Source organism: Eubalaena glacialis, chromosome 12, assembly GCF_028564815.1.
Source record: "Eubalaena glacialis isolate mEubGla1 chromosome 12, mEubGla1.1.hap2.+ XY, whole genome shotgun sequence".
NCBI lineage: Eukaryota > Metazoa > Chordata > Mammalia > Artiodactyla > Balaenidae > Eubalaena > Eubalaena glacialis.
This window is the reverse complement of record NC_083727.1, coordinates 95,797,023-95,819,469: the sequence shown is the minus strand read 5'-3', so window position 1 is coordinate 95,819,469 and position 22,447 is coordinate 95,797,023. Positions and strand designations below refer to the sequence as shown.

Below are 22,447 nucleotides of genomic sequence, written 5' to 3'. Positions count from 1 at the left end.
TGCTTCATGAAGTATAAAATTCTATGCATATTTTAATCAAAATTATCAGATGCTAGTCAGCAGTTTATAAACTCCTTATTGCATCCATACAAAATAATATTGAAATATACATTAAATTTTTATTCACTTGAAATTGTGTGGATTTCAGTTTCTGAGAGTTTGAAATCAGTTATTTTTCTCACTAAAGACAGATCAATAAGAAATCTCACATCACATAATTTCTATCATTCACTAAGAAATCTCCATAGGAATATCAACCTCAACTAGTATTTAAGAGTATAACTCTATATCTTAATATTTAAAATACAATATTAAGTGATATTCAAGCAATAAAATGGCTTAAAATGGCTTCACATATCTTGCTTATTTATGTGCATTTGACCACGACAATCGATCATCAAGTGACTTTAATATCAAGTATTTTCATTTTCTTTTTAGATAAAACATTTAATCCAGGTTAACAGACAATATGTTACTAAACTTATATCTTGCGAAAATATCAAGAGGAGAGAGGCTATGATGCAAGACCATCACCTGAAGGATAACCTCTCTCCTATAACCTGGTGCTCACTGGTCCTACCTGCTACCCATAAGGTACTTTTTTACCAGGGGAACTATTGGTTGGTTACTGGTTTTACCTTGGAGTATTGCTCGCGATCAAGTTCTCGACTAGAACCAGACCCTGTTGTCTGCTTAAATCGATGCACTTTCATTTTCATCTGTCTCGTTCGCTCCTCCACTACTAAGCTTGCTGCAAAAACACACAACGGGAGTCTGTTAAAACACCGAAGCACCTCTGAGGAACCGAATGGTTTAAGATTGCAATGCTTTTGATATGACTTCAATCAAATAAAATTTTGAAATCACACGATTAACAAAAAAAAAAGGCAGAAGATACAATGCTAGCAACTGTCGCTCTAAAGATGAATATGACTCAAATCACACAGAATGGGGGACACAAAGGTTAGTAACAAAAGCTAAGGATCCTACGTCTTTATCGGATATGAAATAATCTCAGTTCCATTCATGAGTGATTAAGTGAAACCGAATTTAATTGTGAAAATATGCTTCCTGTTGAATGAACTGGTTGTTGCTTGTACATATAGATAGAACACATCACACAGAGATACACGTGTTTATTTACATGCATGCACACCATGTGACACCCTCAGCTGCAGGAGTCACCTGAAAACTCTTGTAATGGAAGAGTGCCTGCTTTTCTGAGGCATTCTTATTAAATCCTTCATTTCTACCAGCCGCTTTTCAGGAATATTTGCCATTCTTAAAAATGGACTTGCTAAGAGAAAAGATTCGTTTTCTATTTCTGAAGAAAACATAAATGAAATTCATACTTTTTGAAAATGTGATATAGAACTTTAGCTCTTTAATTTAAATTTGTAAATAAACATGTGTACTCCAGTTATGCCTTTATCATCTCCTAAGTAACAGGAGTGATTGTTTAGATGGGAAGAATTACAGCCTTCAATAAAGTATGAGCTATTTTAAGTCAGAATCCATCACAAGCAGCTTGGCTTTAAAACCCTGCCTTTAATTTTTACATGCTTACAAATGAAGAGTGAAGAATACAGTCGTGTACGTATAACTGCGTTGTGAGACCTATGTTTATGTTTCACAACTTATCTCTTGCCAATCTCTGCAACAAGTGCTACAATTTATTTTTAAGTTGTGTATATACACATGTATCTGACCACAACCCATACTGTTTTGTAATTCATGTACTGGGGTTTCTGCTAAGAGGCCCTGTGATTTAAAGGATAGTGGACATTTTGATACGTATGATTGACGTGAGTGCTGACTTCCTGTCTTACAAGGAGTTTATAAAGACACTTGTTGACACATTTTTTCCATTGCAGTGATTAAAACATGGCCTGTGATCCCTGATAAAAGACACTGACACTCATTATAAAAATTCAATAAATATGTAGCTTTTACTGTGTGTTCAAATACAGGCTCATAGCCCAGGAGATAAATACATGCTGTGAAATGTGTGGGTAAATGTTTTAATTGTAATTTTCACACCAAGCTGTTAGATGTTTAGCTTTGTGTAAATTCAGTAAATTAGACGATTATCAATCCCTAATGTCACCGTTATGTGAATGAAGCAATCACGCACATTTGCTTTGAAAATGTTGACTTGAGACCATAAATGATGACTATTATAATTAAAGGATGGTTCAAGAGAGATCTTGAGAAAAGCAGTTCAGAAATGTATTAATTACTTGACAATATATAAGGAGTCATAGTAAGTAATATAAAGCAAAATGCTACTCAAGAGAATTAGGAATTGAGACAAGTTATTGAAAAATGTGAGTTGTATTTATAGAAGGCCGTATACCCAATGAGAAAATGTACATGTGTCTTCTTTCTGCCATCCGCCTGTGACGTGGTACCTCCTGGGTCACGTGATAAAAGCAGATTTAAATGATGTTAGCTTAATCTTCTCAGCAATGATATTAATTTTAAGAAATTTTTGACATTGATTAGCCCATAGCTTTGTGACCTTTACGTTTAGCATCATGTAATTCTTAGGGGGTCAGTTACCTGACATTGAAAAGATTATTTCCCAAGAGGTACTGCCTGAAGCAGCTTGAAGCAGTTCTGGTGATTTAACCTTGCCAGGACAACACCTCATTGCTTTAAATAGAATTACTTAGCTTATGACATGGTTGATTTTAAATCTTTATTTTGCAAAACTCAAAACTAAATCATAAGAACACAGTGGTAGCCTAACTGAAATGAATCCTATTTTTTTTTTTCCCCTGGGCTTGGGAAAAAAGCTTATTAAGGAAAGATATGGGGACACAGGATTCCTAGGGTGAGCCTGAGGGACACAGCAGCTGGTAGCCAAGAAGCCATGAAAAAATTAAGCAAGAGGATTCAGATTCTTTTCAAGGCGGCGTGTGATCAGCAAAGTACCTGTGGGTTACAGCTGCCCCTTAGAGAAGACCACGATTTTCATCTCCAAGAATTCAGGATGGCTTTCCATCTAATGAACCTGGAAGACTTTCCAGGCAGATTGTTTTGTCAAAAGCTAGATACTTTCAGTTATACTTTGTTTTTATTCTTTTCTAAAACCAACTGCATCCAGACTAGCAATTCTGAAGGCTTTTCTAAAGTTTACAAAGGTAAATGAGATTTCCTTTCTTTCTTACTCGTTTCATTTCTTTTTTTCCCTTTATTAAATGTGGTCTTTTTTTTTTTTCACTCTTGGACAAGGCTGCTCTCTGTGTTGCATCGCTCTCAAGAAGACCTGCTGGTGGTGACAGCTGTCATTCTGCTTTCAGAGTAAACTCACTGGGTATTGAAGCAGAGGCAGAACAGACAGGACCAAGGCCAATACCAAAGGAAAATGGCAGCAGTTGCAGGGTTTTTAAAGACTTTAAAAAATACCAACAACAGACTGAATCCCTAAAATGGTTTTATATGACTTCGCTTTGACCTTCCAAAAACGATTAATGTACTATCTTTGTTCCTAAACAAGTGAAATTTGACATCTTCTAATCTGTCAAAGAAAGGAAATCTCCAAATTAATTTTTTTTCAAAATCATGACTAGACCCCTTGACTCGCCAGCAAAAATGTAGTTTGTTATGTCCTCATTGCTTGCTCTCGGATTCCAAGATCAGAAGCAAAATGCAAACAGCTTATCATTGACCTACTCATATCAAAAGCCAGATAATTACATATAATTAACATTTTAAAAAAACATTTCTCATTATTTCCTGATTATGTGTACATTAGCGTGTATTCTAAAATAATTGTTTATACAAGTGATCATGTTTCAGTAAAATTGTTTTTCATAAACATCAATGAAGAGGCTTCAGTGTTAATTTGGCAGTTCTTTAACTTTTCTACAGATTTTGCTTATTTTGCATTTTCTTTTTCAACTGTATATTGTGGAATAAATTGACATCATTTCTGGATTATGGGTGTGTCAATCTAAATAGTAAGAAAAATTTATGAGTTAAAATAGAATATTTGTCACAAGTTTGAACCAGAAGACATGATTATTCATGTACATGATTTATAGAGAGAATAATAGATATTTGGTAATGATTAGAAATTAATTGAATCCTTGGAATATGATTATCTGTTAAGTATCTCACTAAAAGTAAAATTAACCACAGCCCAGAGAGCTCAAATATCTTAATTTGAAAAGAATGATTACTGATCATTTAAAATTTTTATATTAACAATTTTAATACCAATAGCAAAATTAAACCATGAAATGAAATATTTTCTAATTCTTCCACAAATCCTAGCATTAAACTCACATTTTAGGAGCATTCTGAATACTGCTAGCATTGGAAACCAACAAAATCACTAAAGTGCCAGTTACTATTCCTTTTTAAAAGAATTTTAAATTCGGGGACTTCTGGGTTGTTTTTTTTTAATTTCAAACACTGCTACGTACTAGAGAGTGAAATAACCCCTCTCATTTTCTATGACAAATATAATTATCATGTAATTTCACTTAGTCTTTTAATGAAAATATAGCTTACATATAGTACAGTTATTTCAGTTATAATTGCCCATAGAGTGATAGTAACATAATTCACTTCTCCTAGCCCCTAGGGTGTAATTAACATTGTAATTTTACACAGAAGCTTTTTTTTAAAAGCTGGAATTTTTCACTATGCTTTCTACAAGCTGACTGATGTGTTTGATGTTGAATAAATTGTGCTTTTTAAAAAGCAAATATTAATTTACCTAAAAGATATTTATTGAATTTAATCTGTTTTCTTTAGATCAACTTTACTCTATATCCACTGTTATTTTTAAACTCTGGTATTTTTATCCAGTGAATGTACACATATCAAATATCAGCTCAACATTACAATTAAGAAAGTATAAAACTAGAACTTTTTTTAGAGGTTAAGTTAAAACAATACTTATGAAATAATTTCTTGTCTTCTAAACTCAACGAGAATAAATGATTGCAGCATGCAAGGTAAGAAAAGTAAATACAATTTAAAAAGTAATTTATTAGAGTTTTCTAATGGAAAGTCTTAGGTATTATTAAAAATAAAGACAGATTAAAATAATTACTTCTCTTTTCATGCCCCATGTTTTGCTATGAATTCTAGTATTATAGATGATCTTTGGTGAAACTGAAGAAGCTGAAGTCATTTGCAAATATTGTGTTTGTGCCTATATGCATTTTTCTAGATCTATGCCTTTCATAAGATTATTAAAGAGGCCTGTGACTTAAAAAAAAAAAAAAGAAAGCTTAAGAATCATTAATAAATCTTCCCTAACCCACCACTGAAAAATTTCTATAGTACCACCTTTTCCAAAGAGAAATGTGATTTTCTGGGAAACTCCTTTAACTTAGCAGACATTCATGACTTGCTTTAAAATATTGTGAATATTATGGTTCTGTGTAATTTGATAATTATAAGTTAAACATTAAATTTTCATAAATGTGGTTTAAATATTATTCACAAATTTACAATTATATAAATACAATTATTTACAATATATAAATACATATATAAATATATATGCTCTGCTCTTCAAAGTCCTTAAATCTTTCACATTTCTCCCTATGCATCTAGAAATTAACATGAATTTGAAATTTCAAATGCTTGTGTTTATAGGCAAAAAAGATAATCCATGTAATATATTGTTAAGCCTGTATTTTCAAGTATTCCAGGTGAAACAGTGTAAAAGAGAATAGGAATAATGAAAATTTCTATATTATTAAATATATTGAAGTAAAAAGATTATGAGTATTTTATTTTCTAACAAGGTTAGCTAGTTCATGTGTCAAAGGTGAAACATGGTGACATTTGCACAGGATAACTAAGCTCGTCTAGTTAACTACAAAGTGCTATCACACTATGATAGAAAACTTAACGCCTCTGCTTCCTTGCTGTTACTGATACAATGCGAGTTTGGCGACAGTCAAGCCCCGACCTTGGTCCAGTGCGTGTCTCAGAAAGAGCGATGATAAATGACCACACACCTGAAAGCTGTCAGGTAGAATTAAACAGATGCAGGAAGCACTTGCAATGTCTCAGTTACGGACAGCACTGACAAAACCCCTTCTCCGAAGCATTTTATTGTCAAAAATCAGTACTAGTGGGCACTCAAATCCAAGAAACAATATAATAGGAAACGTGAAAATTATAAAGTAATAAAAGATGAAAAAATTTAGCTGACTGAATCTGTAATCATTATAAGCTATACACAGCCTGAAGAGAAAGAAAGATGGTTTTATATTTGAAAATTCAAGACTGCAATGCTAGTCTCTACACACAGCTTTCTAGACTTCAGAGGAATACAAATTGTTAAGATGTGTGAACATTTTCCATACATCTGGAAGCAATGGAGTAAAATGGTCGGAACTCAGGACTGGGAAAGATTCGGCAGAGATGACAACCTTAGTGGCATCAGCATCCATCACCGTGGCCTTGATCAGTCCTGAAATCTGTCCATTACGGAGTTTTCATTTGTAAAGGGAAGAGAAAGTAACTTAGAGTAACTTCCCGCTGTTGTAGTCTATGACTCTGTATTATTTCAATAGGGTATTGATATTTTTTTCACATTTTCAAAAAATGGAAAACTACAATGACTTACTCTCTTGCTCAATTAACTAATTTCCAGCATTTTTACTTTTTTTTTATTTGCCAATTTACCAAAACCATGGAAGTTAAGGGGAAAAATTTACTGGTTATATTTTGTTATTTTCTATCATTTTTTTTTCCAGTTAAAAGATAATGTAGTCCTTTCATGTTCATCCTTATCTTTGGAGTCATATGAGTATAATATGCAACTTTGATAGAATACTTACACACCACCTCCTTTCCCCTGACGTATACAGTATGTATAAATAAAGATTAAATGTTTAAAATATTTTGACTATATAGAAATGCCAGAAATGGGTCATTTTCCTAGAATAAAATGCATTTCAATTTGCAAGGGTAGAAATGTGCAAAACTGTTTCCCTTGCACCCCTGTATGATTCTCTTGAATGTTAAGGATTATGCTACAGTTACATAAACAATAAAATAAAATATAACATCTATCCAGTATGAGAAACATAAAACACAACAAGTAACACATTTAGTGAAAAACCACCTTGCCTTTAAGGATTTTTAAAGAAAACAGCCTGTGTTTTAGTATAGATAATGGAAATGGAATATTGACATAGGGGAAATAGGTAATTTGTCTGTATCATCACTCAAATCTCGCTGCAGCCCAAACACCAAGGCTCTCTCTTGTTTTAGCTGATTTTCACTCAACTACCTAAAACAAAGCCAGGATTTCCAGACCCAGATCTCACTTTCAGTGTCAAAGTTGCCAAGTCCCAGAGTAACACTGAAAATATTAATCAGATACTGGACAGATAAGGAAGTCAGATGAAAATCTGTCATTTTACCTTGCCCTTTTGTGTTACACAGAGTTAAACAGCTTTTTATTTTTTTAAATTTTTATTTTTAAAGAGTTTTATGTTTTGTTCTATTTATTATTTTCCTATATCATGTCTTTGAACAAAAGGTCTTTTTTTAAAACAAAACTTTTGCTCACGGTGTTTCTAAACAGAACAGAGGCATTAAAAATTGGCTTTAAAATTTTTCTGTTTAAATCTACATTGTAACATCTCTCTGGTTTTAGGCACATGATTTTTTTCAGTCTCATACCTCTTGCTTTTGGTTTAACTTAACTGATGGCTGGTTTTAGACACATGATTTTTAACTGATGGCTGGTTTTAGGCACATGATTTTTTTCAGTCTCATACCTCTTGCTTTTATGTTTGTTTTGATTCATGTTTTAGAATTTTTATTGGAGCATTTACAATGTTGTGTTAGTTTCAAGTGTACAGCAAAGTGAATCAGTTATACATATAGGTATATCGACTTTTCTTTTAGATTCTTTTCCCATATAGGCCATTACAGAGTACTGAGTAGAGTTCCCTGTGCTATACAGTAGGTCTTTATTAGTTATCTTACGTAGAGTAGTGTGTGTATGTCAATCCCACTCTCCTAATTTATCCCTGCCCGAAATAATGCCATATGCAGCAACATGGATGGACCTAGAGATTGTCATACTGAGTAGTCAGACTGAGAAAGTCAAATGTCACATGGTAACGCTTATATGTGGAATCTAAAAAAAGGGTACAAATGAACTTATCTACAAAGCAGAAACAGAGTCACAGATGTAGTAAACAGTTTTTAAATGTATTTCCGTCTTGAAAGGGAGCACTGTCCTTCTTACGAGGCACTGCTTAGGGCACACTCAGAACGCAGAGTCGCCCATGGAATGAAGGTTTCTCAGGGAACAACAGACTCGCTCCCCAAGGGGTCGCGTTGTTTACCCCCTGTATCTCTAATACGTTTATCCATCATTTTTCATTATTCCAGTTATACTGATGGCAACAGACTCTATCTTGAAAGGCTCAAGGTGGCATAACTACTAAATTCAGTGTCTCTTCCCTTCTTTTCTGTAAAAAGTGTTTACAAATTTTAAAGTTTGCCAAAAAAAAAAAGTACGGTATTTAGGGGAAATGTACAGCTTTGGAGGAGAAAAATCAAAGAGTCTATTCATGGCTAGACGTCAGCCTTTTCTCAGCAGCCTCTCCTGCACGACCCACAGACCCCAGGGAGGAAGGGGAAACGACCTTTTCCCTCAAGGGGGCATATCTGACAATTTGACCACTGGTTGATTTAAGTGTTAAATACTTTGAAGTTTTAAAAGTCTTTACTACTATTATAAATATTCACATTTGAATCAGCAGAATGGAAAAAAAGGGTCCAAACCAAGAATTTGGAACTGTTTTACATGGGTCGCTTTACTACGTCCCTAAAGTTTAAAGGGAAAGCTAGAATGACAACCATAGTTATGGGTTTGTGACAAAAAGAGCAATGGATCAATTAGACACTTTTACTAATGGAGCTCTAAATATTTATGAATAAATTCATGAATATTCGTAATAAGTGTCCAGGAAAAGCAAAGCCCTAGAAGGTTAAGGAACTTGAAATCTTAATACACAGTAACAACAAATGAATCACCTGGGTAATATGCACCTACTCAACATGCAACTAAGAAAAATGTGAATAAAGTTGAAATCCTTTTCTACTTAATGACAGTTAAAATAATGTTGCCTGTAAAGAATATACAAATTAGTTTACTTATTTTGGCAAAAGTCAAGTTACATAATATTTTCCTATAATGTGTTTCATAACCAGAGTATACTACTAAGTGTGCAACTACTTAAACAATAAATAATGTAACAGAAAATTATTAAAATGTCTTTTACTTTTTAATATGAATTACACCTAATTAAGGTTCATGCTAATAGTTCCATAAAAATTACATTTTGCATGACTTAACATTCAAATTGCTCTTGTCAACATTTCAAAAAGAAGATATAGGTAATTTATCTGAGCATTTTTTTTATAGAAACTTAAAAATTCAGTTGACTAGAGATAATTCTTAAATGGCCTGGTTGCAATAATTATTATATATTTTATTAGTGAAACAGGAAAACAAAACGCAACAGATGCTATTTGCACTTTATTCCTGTTTAAACCATTCAGTAACTTGAACTCTGCCTTTCATTCTCTGTGTGTGTAAATTACACATTTTTTATGATAAAGGGAATTCATATTTGTAGAAAAGGCAGTATAATGTGTTTTGTTATGATTCCAAATTGCTTCCAAAAGGCAAAAAGTTAATACACTTAAGAAATACTATCTTAAAGGCATATAAATTAGAAATTTATTATGATAATAACATTTTTTCTCACCTTGAAGTCATTTAATTTCTGGTTCTGTTTTGATCTTCTTATATCATTATTTCGATGCCCCCAAACTACATTCATGGGCTCTTTAAAACTGTCCAAGAAATGTAGCAGAGAGGGAAAAATTGGCTTACTTTTAGAATGAATGATTTAAAATATGCCTATAAAACAGTCTTTGAATCCTAAAAAGATAGGGTCTATTAGTTTCCAACATAAAAGGGGGACGTAAAAGGTAAATAACCTGCTAGGAACATTTCTATTTCCTCCGTTAACTTTTCAGCCCAAAATTTGTGTTATCTTTGTCCAAATACACTGGCTTCCTGTTCTCAAGGTGCAAGCTTCATGTGAAGAGCAAGCCAGGGATTGGAAGATTTAGATGCGTGGCCCAAAATCAGGTCAGCAGGGGAGGTAGGGCCCCTAAGTGGGCCTCCCGGTGCTGTGAGTGCAAGATGTGACAGTGACACGAGGCAGTGGACAGAACATGGGCCGTGGGGTCACTGTCTAGCTCTGTCCTATAGCAGCTTTGCTACTGTGGGCAACCTTGTAGCCCCTGTGCCCTCTTTCTATAAAAGGAGTCACCACACCTTCCTTAGGGCTGTGCCCAGGTTATTACCGTAATTACGTGCTATCGATGCACAGTGGGTGCTGGGTCAACGCCGAATGTGGGAGAGGCTGCCTATCAGAGTGGTTCAGAACGAGGTCTCTGGAGTGAGGCTCGAGCCCAGTTCCCTGTCCTACCACTTCCCAAATGAAGACTGACACAGGGCCAGGTTTTGCATCTCTCTAAGCTTCAGCTTCCTCAGTTGGCAAATGAGGATACGAATAGTTATGTCTCAGGTTGTTGTACAAATATGAGATGAATACATGACATGCTCAGTCAAGTCACTGACATAGAGGAAGTGCCCTATAAATTCTATCTACCATTAAAAATGTTCATGGTATTTTATACCTCTCTGGAAGTGCTTTGCAAAATATGCCGTACAATTATATAGTGGTTCCCTACAGTTAGGGCGACCAACCTTCCCAGTTCGCCCAGAGCTGTCCTGGTTTTAGCACTGAAAATCTTGCATCTTGTGAAAACTCTTAATCCTCAACGAACTGGGAACATCTTACAAGTTCGTCTTCAATTCATCAAAAACCAACTCTCCCTAGGGGTGGGTGGCCTGTGCCGTTAGCTCAGCATGGCTGGGCCAGGCCCCATCACCCAGGGAGCACTCAAGATAACTCAGTTCTCCAATATGAGCGACCCCAGAAAAGATCAGCTCACAGCAGCAGGGTTTCTATGCAAAACAAAACGTTTTCTTTCCTATGGGGCAGGTGAGTCTAAAATTTGACTCTAAAGAAATCTCTTGAATTTGCTTCTGTCTTTTCCTGGCTTCCCAAGCTTTTCATGCTAAGCTGTGCTCCCTTAACTCCCAAAGGGGGAGGTACAGCATCCTGGGCTGCTCTCCGCCTTCCCGGCGGCATTTGGGGATGCGCCTCTTTGGTGGTTTTCAGCCCTGGGGTGCATCCCATGAAGCTTATCCACACCCTGTGTCCAAGGCAGACTTGGTACAGTGATGACACATCTCAGCCGGGACACAGTGACCTTGTTAAAACGCAACGACCTGATGCGCTGTGTAGTGAGGCTGTAAAGGGGCACACTTCATACACCTGAGGTTCTACAACCCATGAATTTTGTTTTGTTTTGATTAGCAAATTATAGCTTTTGGCTAGTAATAATATAGAAGGAAGAGCTCTCCAGATGAAGAATTATTACATTTTTCTTCCTTTTGGCTACATGAATGAGGTCATGACCCATCTCCAACAGAAAATTTAATGCTTTTAGCAAACTAAATTTTATCTTGCAAATCTAAATAAATTCTTCTGAATATAAGTACCAATGTATTGGCCATTTTTGTATTACTGAACCTAAATTTGTGTTTCTGATACCTGAATTAAAAATGCAAGATAGCCAGAAATCTATGTAAAACCTAGGGACCAAAGCATCTTGATCTCACTGAATAACATTTTATTTTTATTAATATCTATTTATTGCCTAGTATGTCAGACACTTTGCCAGAATATTTATTAAATGCCAGAATATAAATATATTTTTATAAATTCAAACTGATATAAGTAATTGAATATTATCTCCCATTTTCAATCTATGACACTGAGAGATGTAACACATACCTTAATCTACTTGGAGTTAGGGATATATGTTTGAGATTTGTGCCTATTAAAATAGGATGCACTAAAGTATAGAGGAAGGAGGTCCAAAGTAAGAGACCTGGGCTTGCAGTCTAGGTCACGTCACCAGTGTGAATGCGTTAAGTCTCTTAATCTCTCTCAATCTGAGTTTTATCTTTCATAAAATAAGGATGATGGTCCTCTCAGGACTAACTTTGAGGGTTACTATGGACAACAAATTAATTCAATCACGAATCTATAAATATTGAGTAAATACTTTTATTAAATTATGCAGCATTATATAACTTTTTAATATTGTTAATATTATTTCATTAAGCTGAAAACTCATATTCAAATATTTAATTATCAGCCCAAGACAGTCGGAGGAGGTCTGCATCTACATGGGACTCAAGTCCAAAGACCAAACATCAAATGGGATCCAAAGGACCACAAGGCAGGTTAGCAAGGTGCCAACACAGCAGGCTGAAGGGTTTCCCTCCTGTGTCCCTCAGGAAGAAAGAACTGATGGGTGTTCTAACCCTCCTGAGGCCAAGAGGAGTAGCATCCTGGCAGCTACTTCCCAGATGCATGACTGCAGAGGGCCAAATATGCCATAAGGTTACTGCTAGTTAGAAGGAAAACCCAGGGATTTTCTACTCCTTTGCACCACAGAAGGTAAGACTTAAACCCTTTATCTATGAGAGTGGGGGAATGCAAATAAACAAAAACATATTATAAATATGTTATTCTTTTCCAAAGAGAATCATTTTCTAGTTGTCAGTGTGGATAAATACATTTTGAAGCAAAAATACTCTTAATTTTAATCTTCTCCTCTTTGATGTGAGCTGCTCACAATACAAAACGGTGAATACCAAATGCCCTACCAAATCACTGCACGGAAAAAGCTATCTGTTAAATAGTTTGGCTCATTATTTCAATAAATACAGTTATATAACTCATATACTATGAGAGAAATGGAACAATATTAAATTGTTAAAAAAGTTACATTAATATTTACCTTTTGTGGATGAGTTATATTTTTCTTGTTCTTCAATGAATTAAATGCACATAATGATGGAAACAAAAGAAAGAAATCAGCAAATTTATAGTTAGACATGGAAATGTGAATCAACACAATGGCATGAATAATAAAAATACATAACATATAATGTGACATGGCAAATTGCAATGAGAAACCATGAGGAAATCTCAAATATGGTACTAAAATCAATCAAAGAAAGAATGAATGCAACAATTTAAAGATTTTAAATAAAAACAGAAACATTGGGAAATTAATATTGTATATTTGGCATTTGAAAAGTATATTTTGTGTTATTTTTTTCTTGCCTTTGAAGAATTGCAAAGTATTACAGCACTCACTTTACTAAGACATTTTAACCTTAATCCATTGTGACTTTTTATTGTAAATGTACTTAAAAGCATATTTAACCTTCATAACGAACATTTTCATTTAAAAAATGATAGCATTTCAGATAATTTGAAAAATCATATAATAAATAAAAAAATAAATTCCATTTTTTGCTAGATAGTAGGTATTTTCTTTTCACTGTGGAAAATATTCTGGAACATTTTCCACCTGGAAAAAAAAATATTTTAATTTAAGTAATCTTTTCTTCCTTCTCAAATTACTGTAATTATATTAAAATATCTCAAAGTGAAATTGTTCTTGGTAGACTGTATTTCTCAGACATTTCTTAAGTCTTTCTCTGCCTCCTTGTTGGTTCACCATTTACTGAGAAATAATGGCCTATCTAGATATTTTGAAGGGGAGTGCCATTAGTCCTAGGTAGCAGAATTAATAACAGAATACATAAAACATAACTGGCACATCAAGTGTTAGTTTATAGTTTATGAATGATCTTTAAATACGTCTTCTTAAAAAAGACAACTAGTTGCACACACACAAAAAAATCACTTGGTTGGTTTAAGAAAACCATACATTTTTATGCAACCAATTATGTTGCTTTCAGTCTCACTCTACCTGAGGGCTACATTGTAATACAACATTGGAACATACCCAGAGGAATTTCCTGAAAGTCTTTGTTCTCAATTATCACATACCATTTGAGTTACCTAAATTTTAAGGCTACTTTTTAGCGACTTTATCTCAAAATCTGCATTGTAATCAACACCTCTTCTTTTTCCCTAACTATACTTCAACATAATCAGATTCCATGTAGCAAATAGGCTAGCATTACTAATTTTTAAAAGAAACTTTAAAATACTTCTTCAAAAATTAAGTAAATGTATTTTTTCAAATTATATGTTAGCTTTTAAAATAATGTATATTGTTTTATCGTACAAGGAGAGAGTAGTAAAATTGAATTACAAGAAAAAAAAACACAAAGAAACAAGAAGCATCCAAACAATCTACGGATCCTAAACAAAATAATGTAGATAATTGTAACCAGAAACTGTGTATGAATAAAATTATTTTATAAGTTCATCAGGAAGTTGTATCACTATTCAGGAATCTAAACCATTTGAAATATTTGCTCCTAACCAACAACTGCTTATCAACTCAGTTATCTTTTTTAAAAAAGAAAATTACCCTTTGTTAAAAATAAAAAAAAAAAACCCCACAAATATACATAAAAGAAAACTGGAAAGAAGTCAAGTGCGGTAGAACTTTCATTGATTGCAAATAAACTGCATTCTGCATCAGTCCTCATGGCAGACAGAAGTAAATTTTAACATATAATATGAAAAGAAAAACATGACATGATTCCACAGCCCTAAGAACATCAATGAAATCCATCTCAAATGGATTTAGACAGCTAAATTCTGTCTAATCCATGAATCAAATTATAAGTTTACTTTTAAAAACATATTCTAGGACACACAAAGATGTCATGTAAACTGTTCAGCTTGAAATAGATCCATAATAAGACGAAGGAGGACAGTATCATCATTTACCAAACATCCCAAAGCACATAGTAATATCATACAGTAAACCAGATCCATTTTAATTATAGAAGAATACATAGTTACAATAATACATGTTTGTTGTCATATTTTTTAAAGGTTGTATCTATATGACACTTAAGATGATAAACTTCAGGAACCTCAAGTAGCAAGTGTTTAGGAATGTATTTGTGATATTAACTATCAAAATAACTCCACCAATTTCATCCTCAGTCACTCCTTTCTTCCCACCTCAATTCAATCTTTACAAATTGGTGATTTCCCTGAAAGACAACTGTGAATACGAATATCATAAACAGTAATGTTGACTGATACCAACAACAGAACATGAGCTTTCATAAAAACCAAAGTCCAGCATACAATCCATCTGACTTTGTAGAAGCAATTCTTATTTCTACAGAATAATAAAACTATAATCTCACTATATGAGCGTTATATGCAGTACCGTTATATACTTTTGAACCGGAAGTGTTTTAGCAACTGGAGGAAATGCAAAGAATTTTAGAAACAAATGACTTTTTGGATATCAATCTTTAGCACACTATGGCCAGTAACACTGAGTTTGTAGCTGAATACTAGAACCTGTAGTTCTTTTAGTTGTGCAACAGGAGTTCATGAATGGATAATTTAAATAAACACCACATTTAAAAAAATAAATTTTAAAACAATTTCATCTAGGCTACTGCTAATTACAGTCTTAATAACATTAATTATGAATTATCTTCTCAAAATGTTCCCAGATAAGAGAAAGTTTGTTAAACACATGAACTGAGAATTCCAAAGAATTAATTGTTATTTCAGAAAAGAAAGTCAGAGTTTCACATAGCCTCATATTTTCCTGATTAACTAAATGAATACCCTTATAATGACCCTGAATACTAAAGTATGATATATCAACAGGATATATGATTTTAAAAAATAATACAAATCCAGAATTTATTGTAGCAGCATTTTTGTGTCAATATGCTGATACTTCTGAAATCTACACTAATTTTTCTATAACCAAGTACTCTGTGTACAGACTCTGCCTGATCAGTTTTTGAAACAATGTATTTATCTTCTTAGACCACTAACACTTCGGTGATACATTCAGTAAAGCTCTTTGAGTGAGTAAAACACATACCCAGCACCCTCAGTACAGAAGGAAATACACAAGTTGTACATCAGAAACAACCAACACTGTTGAGAAAAATATGCAAAATGTTAACCTTTCAGTTGTTTCATAGGGATGAAGAGTTTCAATACATGTTTTAAATAGAAGTCCACTGCGTTCATATTACAACCCCAAATTAAACAGTATTTCAGTAAACTGCTTAACAAATCTCTGGTAATATTTATGTGATAACATTTACCGATAACAAATCATTTCACTTACTGAGAAATGGGATAGCACCTTGGGTCACATGAAGAAAACAGTGACTCTTTTAACCTGGATTTAAATCCTCTTAGGCCAGGTAGCTTAGCGAATTTAATTTCCACTAGAACCTGCCCACCCCCCAACATCTCTCTTTCTAGGAAGATAAAACACAATGTGTACATGCTTAAAATAAGGGAAATTTAAGTGATGTTAACCGTTAAAAAAAACACTAAAATGTGTGTTCTAAGTCAGTTTTTCACCATCAAACTTCTATAAAAAATACAAGATATTGCAGGTAAATTAAAATTAAAAAAAAACACTAGCAAAGCCTTCAATATGATTGCCTCATTTAAAAATATTTTTAAAACAAGGTTAAAAACGTCTTCCTTTGACACATAAAATACCACATTGTACTGAGGTCTTTAAAGTTTTATTTTCTTCCTTTGCGCCTTTGGAAAAGGTATCTCTAGGGGTCCATCTGTTCTTTTAATTGACCATCTAAAATTCATTCATTCACTCACTCAGCAAAAACAGCATTTAGGCCACGCACTGTTATAACTTGGTGCTGGGAATAAAACTCTTAACACACTTGACTTCTCAGGATTCATCACACTACGCATCATCAAAATACTATTCCTTCAATAGAAGGCGTATAAAAGGAGGTGGCTCTCAAATCCGAGATTTTGTCAGCGCTCTCTCTATGGATACCTTGTTCTGCACTGCCGCTCCTCACTGGCGCTTGTGGGAGCTGCCTGCCCCGAGGGCTGCCAAAGGCTGTGTCTGCGGGCGGGGACCGCGTCGGGCTGGCCTGCCGGTGCACTCTGCGGGGAGAAAAAGCAGGGCAAACGAAACGATGAAATCCCAAAGGGCCTGACAAGGATCTCTTCCTTCCTACTGTTCCTCTTAAAACAGACGTAAAACCCCTAACTGGGCCCTTGGAAGCAAAGTCAAGTACTTTTTATGATGTGTGTAAAAGGAATATTACCGAAAGGGGCTACAAGAGACAGGGAAATGTCTGCCACGTAGAATTCTGCAGAATGAATTCCTGAACTGGGCAGAATGGAACGTACTTCTTTTCATTAACTCTCTATGAACCTGTGACTTTCTGTTAAGTTATCCATGTTTGGTAGTGCTGGACCTAGTCTATCTACTCACAGCCTATGAGTCTTAACCACATGGGTAAATTATTTAAGAAAGGCTGTTGCCTATATTGCTACGATTAGATCCATATAAGTGATAAGAATAGTTCTGGCTGCAGACTTTTACAAATTACCATTCCCTCGCACTTTATGTTTAAATAGGAAAAATCTGAAAAGATATTTATAAAAATAACCTTGGGCACATGCTATGAACTATCCTGGTGAAAAGACCAAAATTACAAATTTAAGAAGCGTGAAGATACATCACTATTGTACAGAAGTAAGCTGACCTCCATCTGCTGGCATTCAAACTTTTTTTTTTAACTGAAGAACTTTAAAACACTCAGCTTTTACTGAACAAAGATGAAAGTTTTCAATTTTTTTTCTAATTCCTCTTACACTTTTTAAAGCAAGTACACACTTAATTCCGGGTAATTTCTTATACAGAATTTCACATAATTTAAAAAATATATATATATATGAATATGCCACAAACAGATGGAAGCACATAACACAGGCAGATTTAATTTTCGATGATGGCTAGTTGGCAGGAAGGAAAGAAGAGAATACCACCAGCACAGTGAAGGTAGATGCAGGTAAGGGAGGGTGTGGAGAGGTTAAGTGTCACAAAGAAAGGATTAAGAACTATGGTGTCGTAATGAGTGACAGTGTCAAGAGCTCAGGAAGGTACAACACCACACCGAGACCCAGAGGCAGACACGGAACAGCGACCTTGTCAGAAGCGGAGAAGGCGGCGCCGACCCTCCGGGGGCAACGTGGTGCATAGAACACAGTGTTCTGACACTAGGGTGCTCACTCGAGCGGGAGCGAGTGGGATGTTTTCCCCTAAGGACTAGCTGATCAGTCGCTCTCGGGGCTGCGTATCCCCTTCTAGAAAGACATGGTGGGAGAACCCTAAAACATTAGGGTCAGAAAAGATCTTCAGTCAGCAGGTCACATCCACTTTGATACCAGCACATCTGTCCAAGGAAAACCTGGTTACTCGTACAAGACAGTGATTTTAAAACCCAGGAGCAAACCCATCACACAGTTACTGAAATGGACCTCACATCAAACTGATGTGTTATCGCACACGTGCACGCCTGGTGGTTCTGAGCGGGCCTGTCTGGACTCCTCCAGTGTCACAAGCCTCTCAGGTCCCACAGGGGCAAAGACTTCTGTCTCTTGTTTCTTACCGAGCTGTATCTCTGGTGCCTAGAACACAGCAGCACAGAGAACAAGGGCTCAGTAGAGAGATCTGGATTTGAATGAGTGAACACAATCAGGACAGTGAACTCAGGGACGCTTCAAGCACTTGCCTTCCAGAAGAAGCAATGCACTGGTGTACACACTCTGTGTGTACCTTTACAATGTTCATAATTTATCTCTGCAACAGGGAAGTCCATACCAAATAGGTAGCAAAGGGAAGCTGTCTTCTAAGGTTGATTTAAGTAGACCAACAAATTAAAATGATGAAGTAAGATGGGGAATGCTTCATTTTTGAACTGACTAAATGCAGATGGCTGATATATGGATAAAAATACGTCCTCTGATGTATAAAAGTAGCTGAAAAGATATTTGTCCATACATTGACAGCTATCTTAATATAGTGTTCAAAATTATTATGAAGCTAATTTCCGAATTAAGGACTAAGAATTAAAAACTGATTTTATATGTGACTATATATATGTATGTGTATATATATATATATATATGCTTGCTTAAAGCAGACACGTTTTTGCTTTTTTCATCATTTTCAGTATGTATTTGAAATAAAATGCACATTTAAAATACCTAATCTGTATTACTTTTCATAGCAACAGAAGCCAAGAAATAACACTTCATCCTGTTGAAAACAATGCTATAAAATTTGATTAAGTAATTTAAAGTGTGTGAGTCAAGAAACCATATCGATCACAGGAAGTACATTAATTATTGAGTGATTTATTCAACTTGTATACAGATTGACAGTTTTTCTCAAGTAGAATGATTTTCACAGGTATAATTATTCTGATTCAGGATATCTCCTCTATTTCCAAACAATAAAATGGGAAAATGTCATATTTTAGAGCATAAAAAGGTACAGCTTAGGTCTTTAATGTGCATTTTATCTTCTTGAGCTCTGGATTAATGCTTTATCAGCCCCTAAGGCAGATCCCGAAACCTGGAAGGTCACTTCGATTTCACAATAAATAGAAGAAAGGACTGACAACACATATTAAAACTGTTCATTCCTTCTGGATTGCCTTCTCACATGAACTCAGCTCTACAGAATTAATTTATATGGGAAGGACCAAGGTGTGATCAAGTCCTTTCCAACGATAAAGAGTTTCTATCTATTACTCTTTAAAAGCTATTATCATGAGAATAAGCTTCAGCACTCCTTGTACAAAATACACTCAAAAATACTTGCTTTGAAAGTTGGATAGTACAGTTTTTACCCTAGTCCTGAGAAAAATCATGGATCTTGCAATTTCACTAAAATCTTGCTTCATTTCTTAATGCAATTCATAAGCACTAAAAGGACTTCTTAATTGCAACTTGAAATGTGAATAATTTAGGGGGGCTTTATATGGCCCCAAAGTAAATGGCACAAATATATAAAGCAATTTCAAGGGCAAATAAGTGGCTTTCTAGATGAATGTTACACAGATCTCCCCAAACCATGAGCTTGCAGGGCCTGAGAACAGTGTGTCCTGTTGGGGGTTAATCATTTCGTCCCAGGGCTGTTTCTCCTTTGACATGAACTAAAAGTCCCTCAATAACAAAACAGTTTCTGCCACCAGCCAAACTATGACCAATATGAAAGCGCGGACCCAAGGGGAGGCAAAGAAACCACTCTGTCTCAGGAAAACCGAGGAGGGTGGCAGCAGGGCTGGATCACAGAGGGGAAACGGAGGAGAGTGAAAATGCAGAGGCTGGAGAGAGACGAGCTAGGCTTTGGAGAAAGAGAAGGTGGAAGCAAGTAGAGTTCGTTTCAGACAAGAGGAAAGGAGAAATGTTGAGGTCCAGGAGTGAAACGTGAGAGAATCCAGGCTTTTCGATGAAATGGCATGTGCTAAGGATGTAAGGGTGTCGGAGGGAAAGAGATCAAAAACCAACACGTTAGGGAGTGGAAGGGGGAGTGAGCGAGGGAGAAGGAGAATGACGGTAACAGCTATTCTCACTGGGCATCCACATGTCGCCGTCTACACACGCCAGCCACTAGTGTGTATGTGTGTGTATAGACGTGTGTGTGTATGCATGCATACCACATACATACACACATGTCCATTTTTTGTTTTGCATTCTCACAACAGCTCTAAGAAGTGCTATTGTTCCTATTTTATAGATGGAAAAACTGGGGGTCACAGAGTGACCTGCAAACAGACAAAGAGCTAACACGATAAAGGCGGGACCCACGCAGGTCTATGAAGCTCCAACACTGCTCCCTTTTCTGCCTTTGAGACAGGATTGGTTTCTATATCATGAGATGAAACATGGTAATTTCACATCCCTGGATGTATTGCTAATCTTGCAAAACAAAATATAAATATATGTGCAGGTATCAAATTGCTTGACAAGATTTAATAGAATCGTTTTTTGAGAGTTTATAGGAACAAAATATACGGAAAATGGTATTTAATTGAATATCTACTCTGCTTTATGTGTCTATACATACTATATTTTTGAAACAAAAATAATGAGGGTTCTAGAGCAAAGTATGAATTCCAACCTGACTATGACTCCAGTTCACCATCTCCAAACCCATTGCTAAATATTTACCACTGAGTTCAACCTACGCCTTCTCTCTTCACCTAAAGTCTTAGGTGTTGTGACTTGAGCTTAAGTAAAACACATTTCCCACCCAAACCTTAGGATGTTAGACATTTCTGTTGCTGCAAGCAGACTTGCAGTGAATTGCTTCTACTGTGGCTTTGAGTTCTGTTTTTTTTTTTTTTTTTAATTACTTGTTAAAGGATAGACATGCATGTGGTATTTAAGGTCACCATGGTTCCTCCCATCATGGCCATTTCAGGCTTACACGGACTTTTTTCTGGAGTGCCAGCACAACATAAAATGCATACTCAAGCAATTCTAAATACCAGTTGTTACCCCACATCCCACAGTTAGGATGCAGAGAGCAAGTTCCACAAGAAGAAGAGACCCCAGAACAGGACGTGCAGCGGTTCTAGCAATCCACAAAGCTCAACTCACATGAGGGCGAACAGTTACATTTTTATTTACTAAGGAGCTTCTTCAGAAGGTCTGAAGCTCTATTTCAATGGTGAGGCACCGAAGTCAGAAGTAGGTCCGCCTTTCTTCTATCTAGAACTGGTTACCATATCTTTCAAAATATTTTCTTACAAGTCTGTTTCTCAAAAGGTCAAGTTTTTTGAGGCCAAGTAAAGGACCTTCAAAAAGTATGATCATCACAGCAAATTCTGCCAGAGGCCAAGGTGTGTCTGTGTGCTGGGGCTCCTCTGGGGAAGAAGTCAACTCCCGAAGGCCAAGAATCAGCATCCGAGCATTCATACTGTGGTCTCAATTCACCTGTAGCTACACGTCAACTCAAGGTATCTTCTAAAGAAATGAGAGCTAATGTAAACCTTGGCCAATTCTTCTTTTGTAACTAGCTATTCAACAATTCACTCAAAAGCCAGGCATGTGATTTACACTCTAATAACAATCAACAGAGAGCTTTAATTTTATAATCAAACAAATCCGCATACCTAAAAGGTTTGAGTTTTCTATATCAAACCTACAGCAAAGTAAGTAATGGCAAGAGGAATACGAATATGGTCCTTAAGCAAACATTTGGGACGAGGAGTTGGCTGAAGCCCTGCTGTTCCTACTGGAGGGAAGATTTGTGTTTACAAACGTGTTCAGTGTTGCACGGCAGATGCTCAGATAAGCATGGGCAGTGGACTCTAGAATCATCTAACATTTTGTAAAACAGTATCTTATGGTCAAAATACTTGCGCACTGAAACTGTAAAACTGCACACAGCAGTCACTCAACTAGTAATTGTTAAACGAATTAAAGAAGCCTGAATGGAATATAAAGAATATGAAACTTTGAGGAAAAAT

General features: G+C 35.5%; 1 protein-coding gene across 5 annotated transcripts in view; it reads right to left on the bottom strand.

Moving 5' to 3' along the window:
* Nucleotides 1-22,447, bottom strand: part of RIMS1 (regulating synaptic membrane exocytosis 1) — a 469,742-nt gene that overhangs the window by 97,805 nt on the left and 349,490 nt on the right. For 4 of the 5 annotated variants that reach the window (XM_061206788.1, XM_061206790.1, XM_061206789.1 and 1 more), the window contains one exon: nt 16,948-17,060. In XM_061206788.1, the coding sequence (XP_061062771.1) occupies nt 16,948-17,060 (113 nt within the window). Of the gene's footprint in view, nt 1-638; nt 752-12,954; nt 12,985-16,947; nt 17,061-18,110; nt 18,294-22,447 lie in introns of all 5 variants that reach the window. The other variant, XM_061206793.1, reaches the window with a different exon arrangement.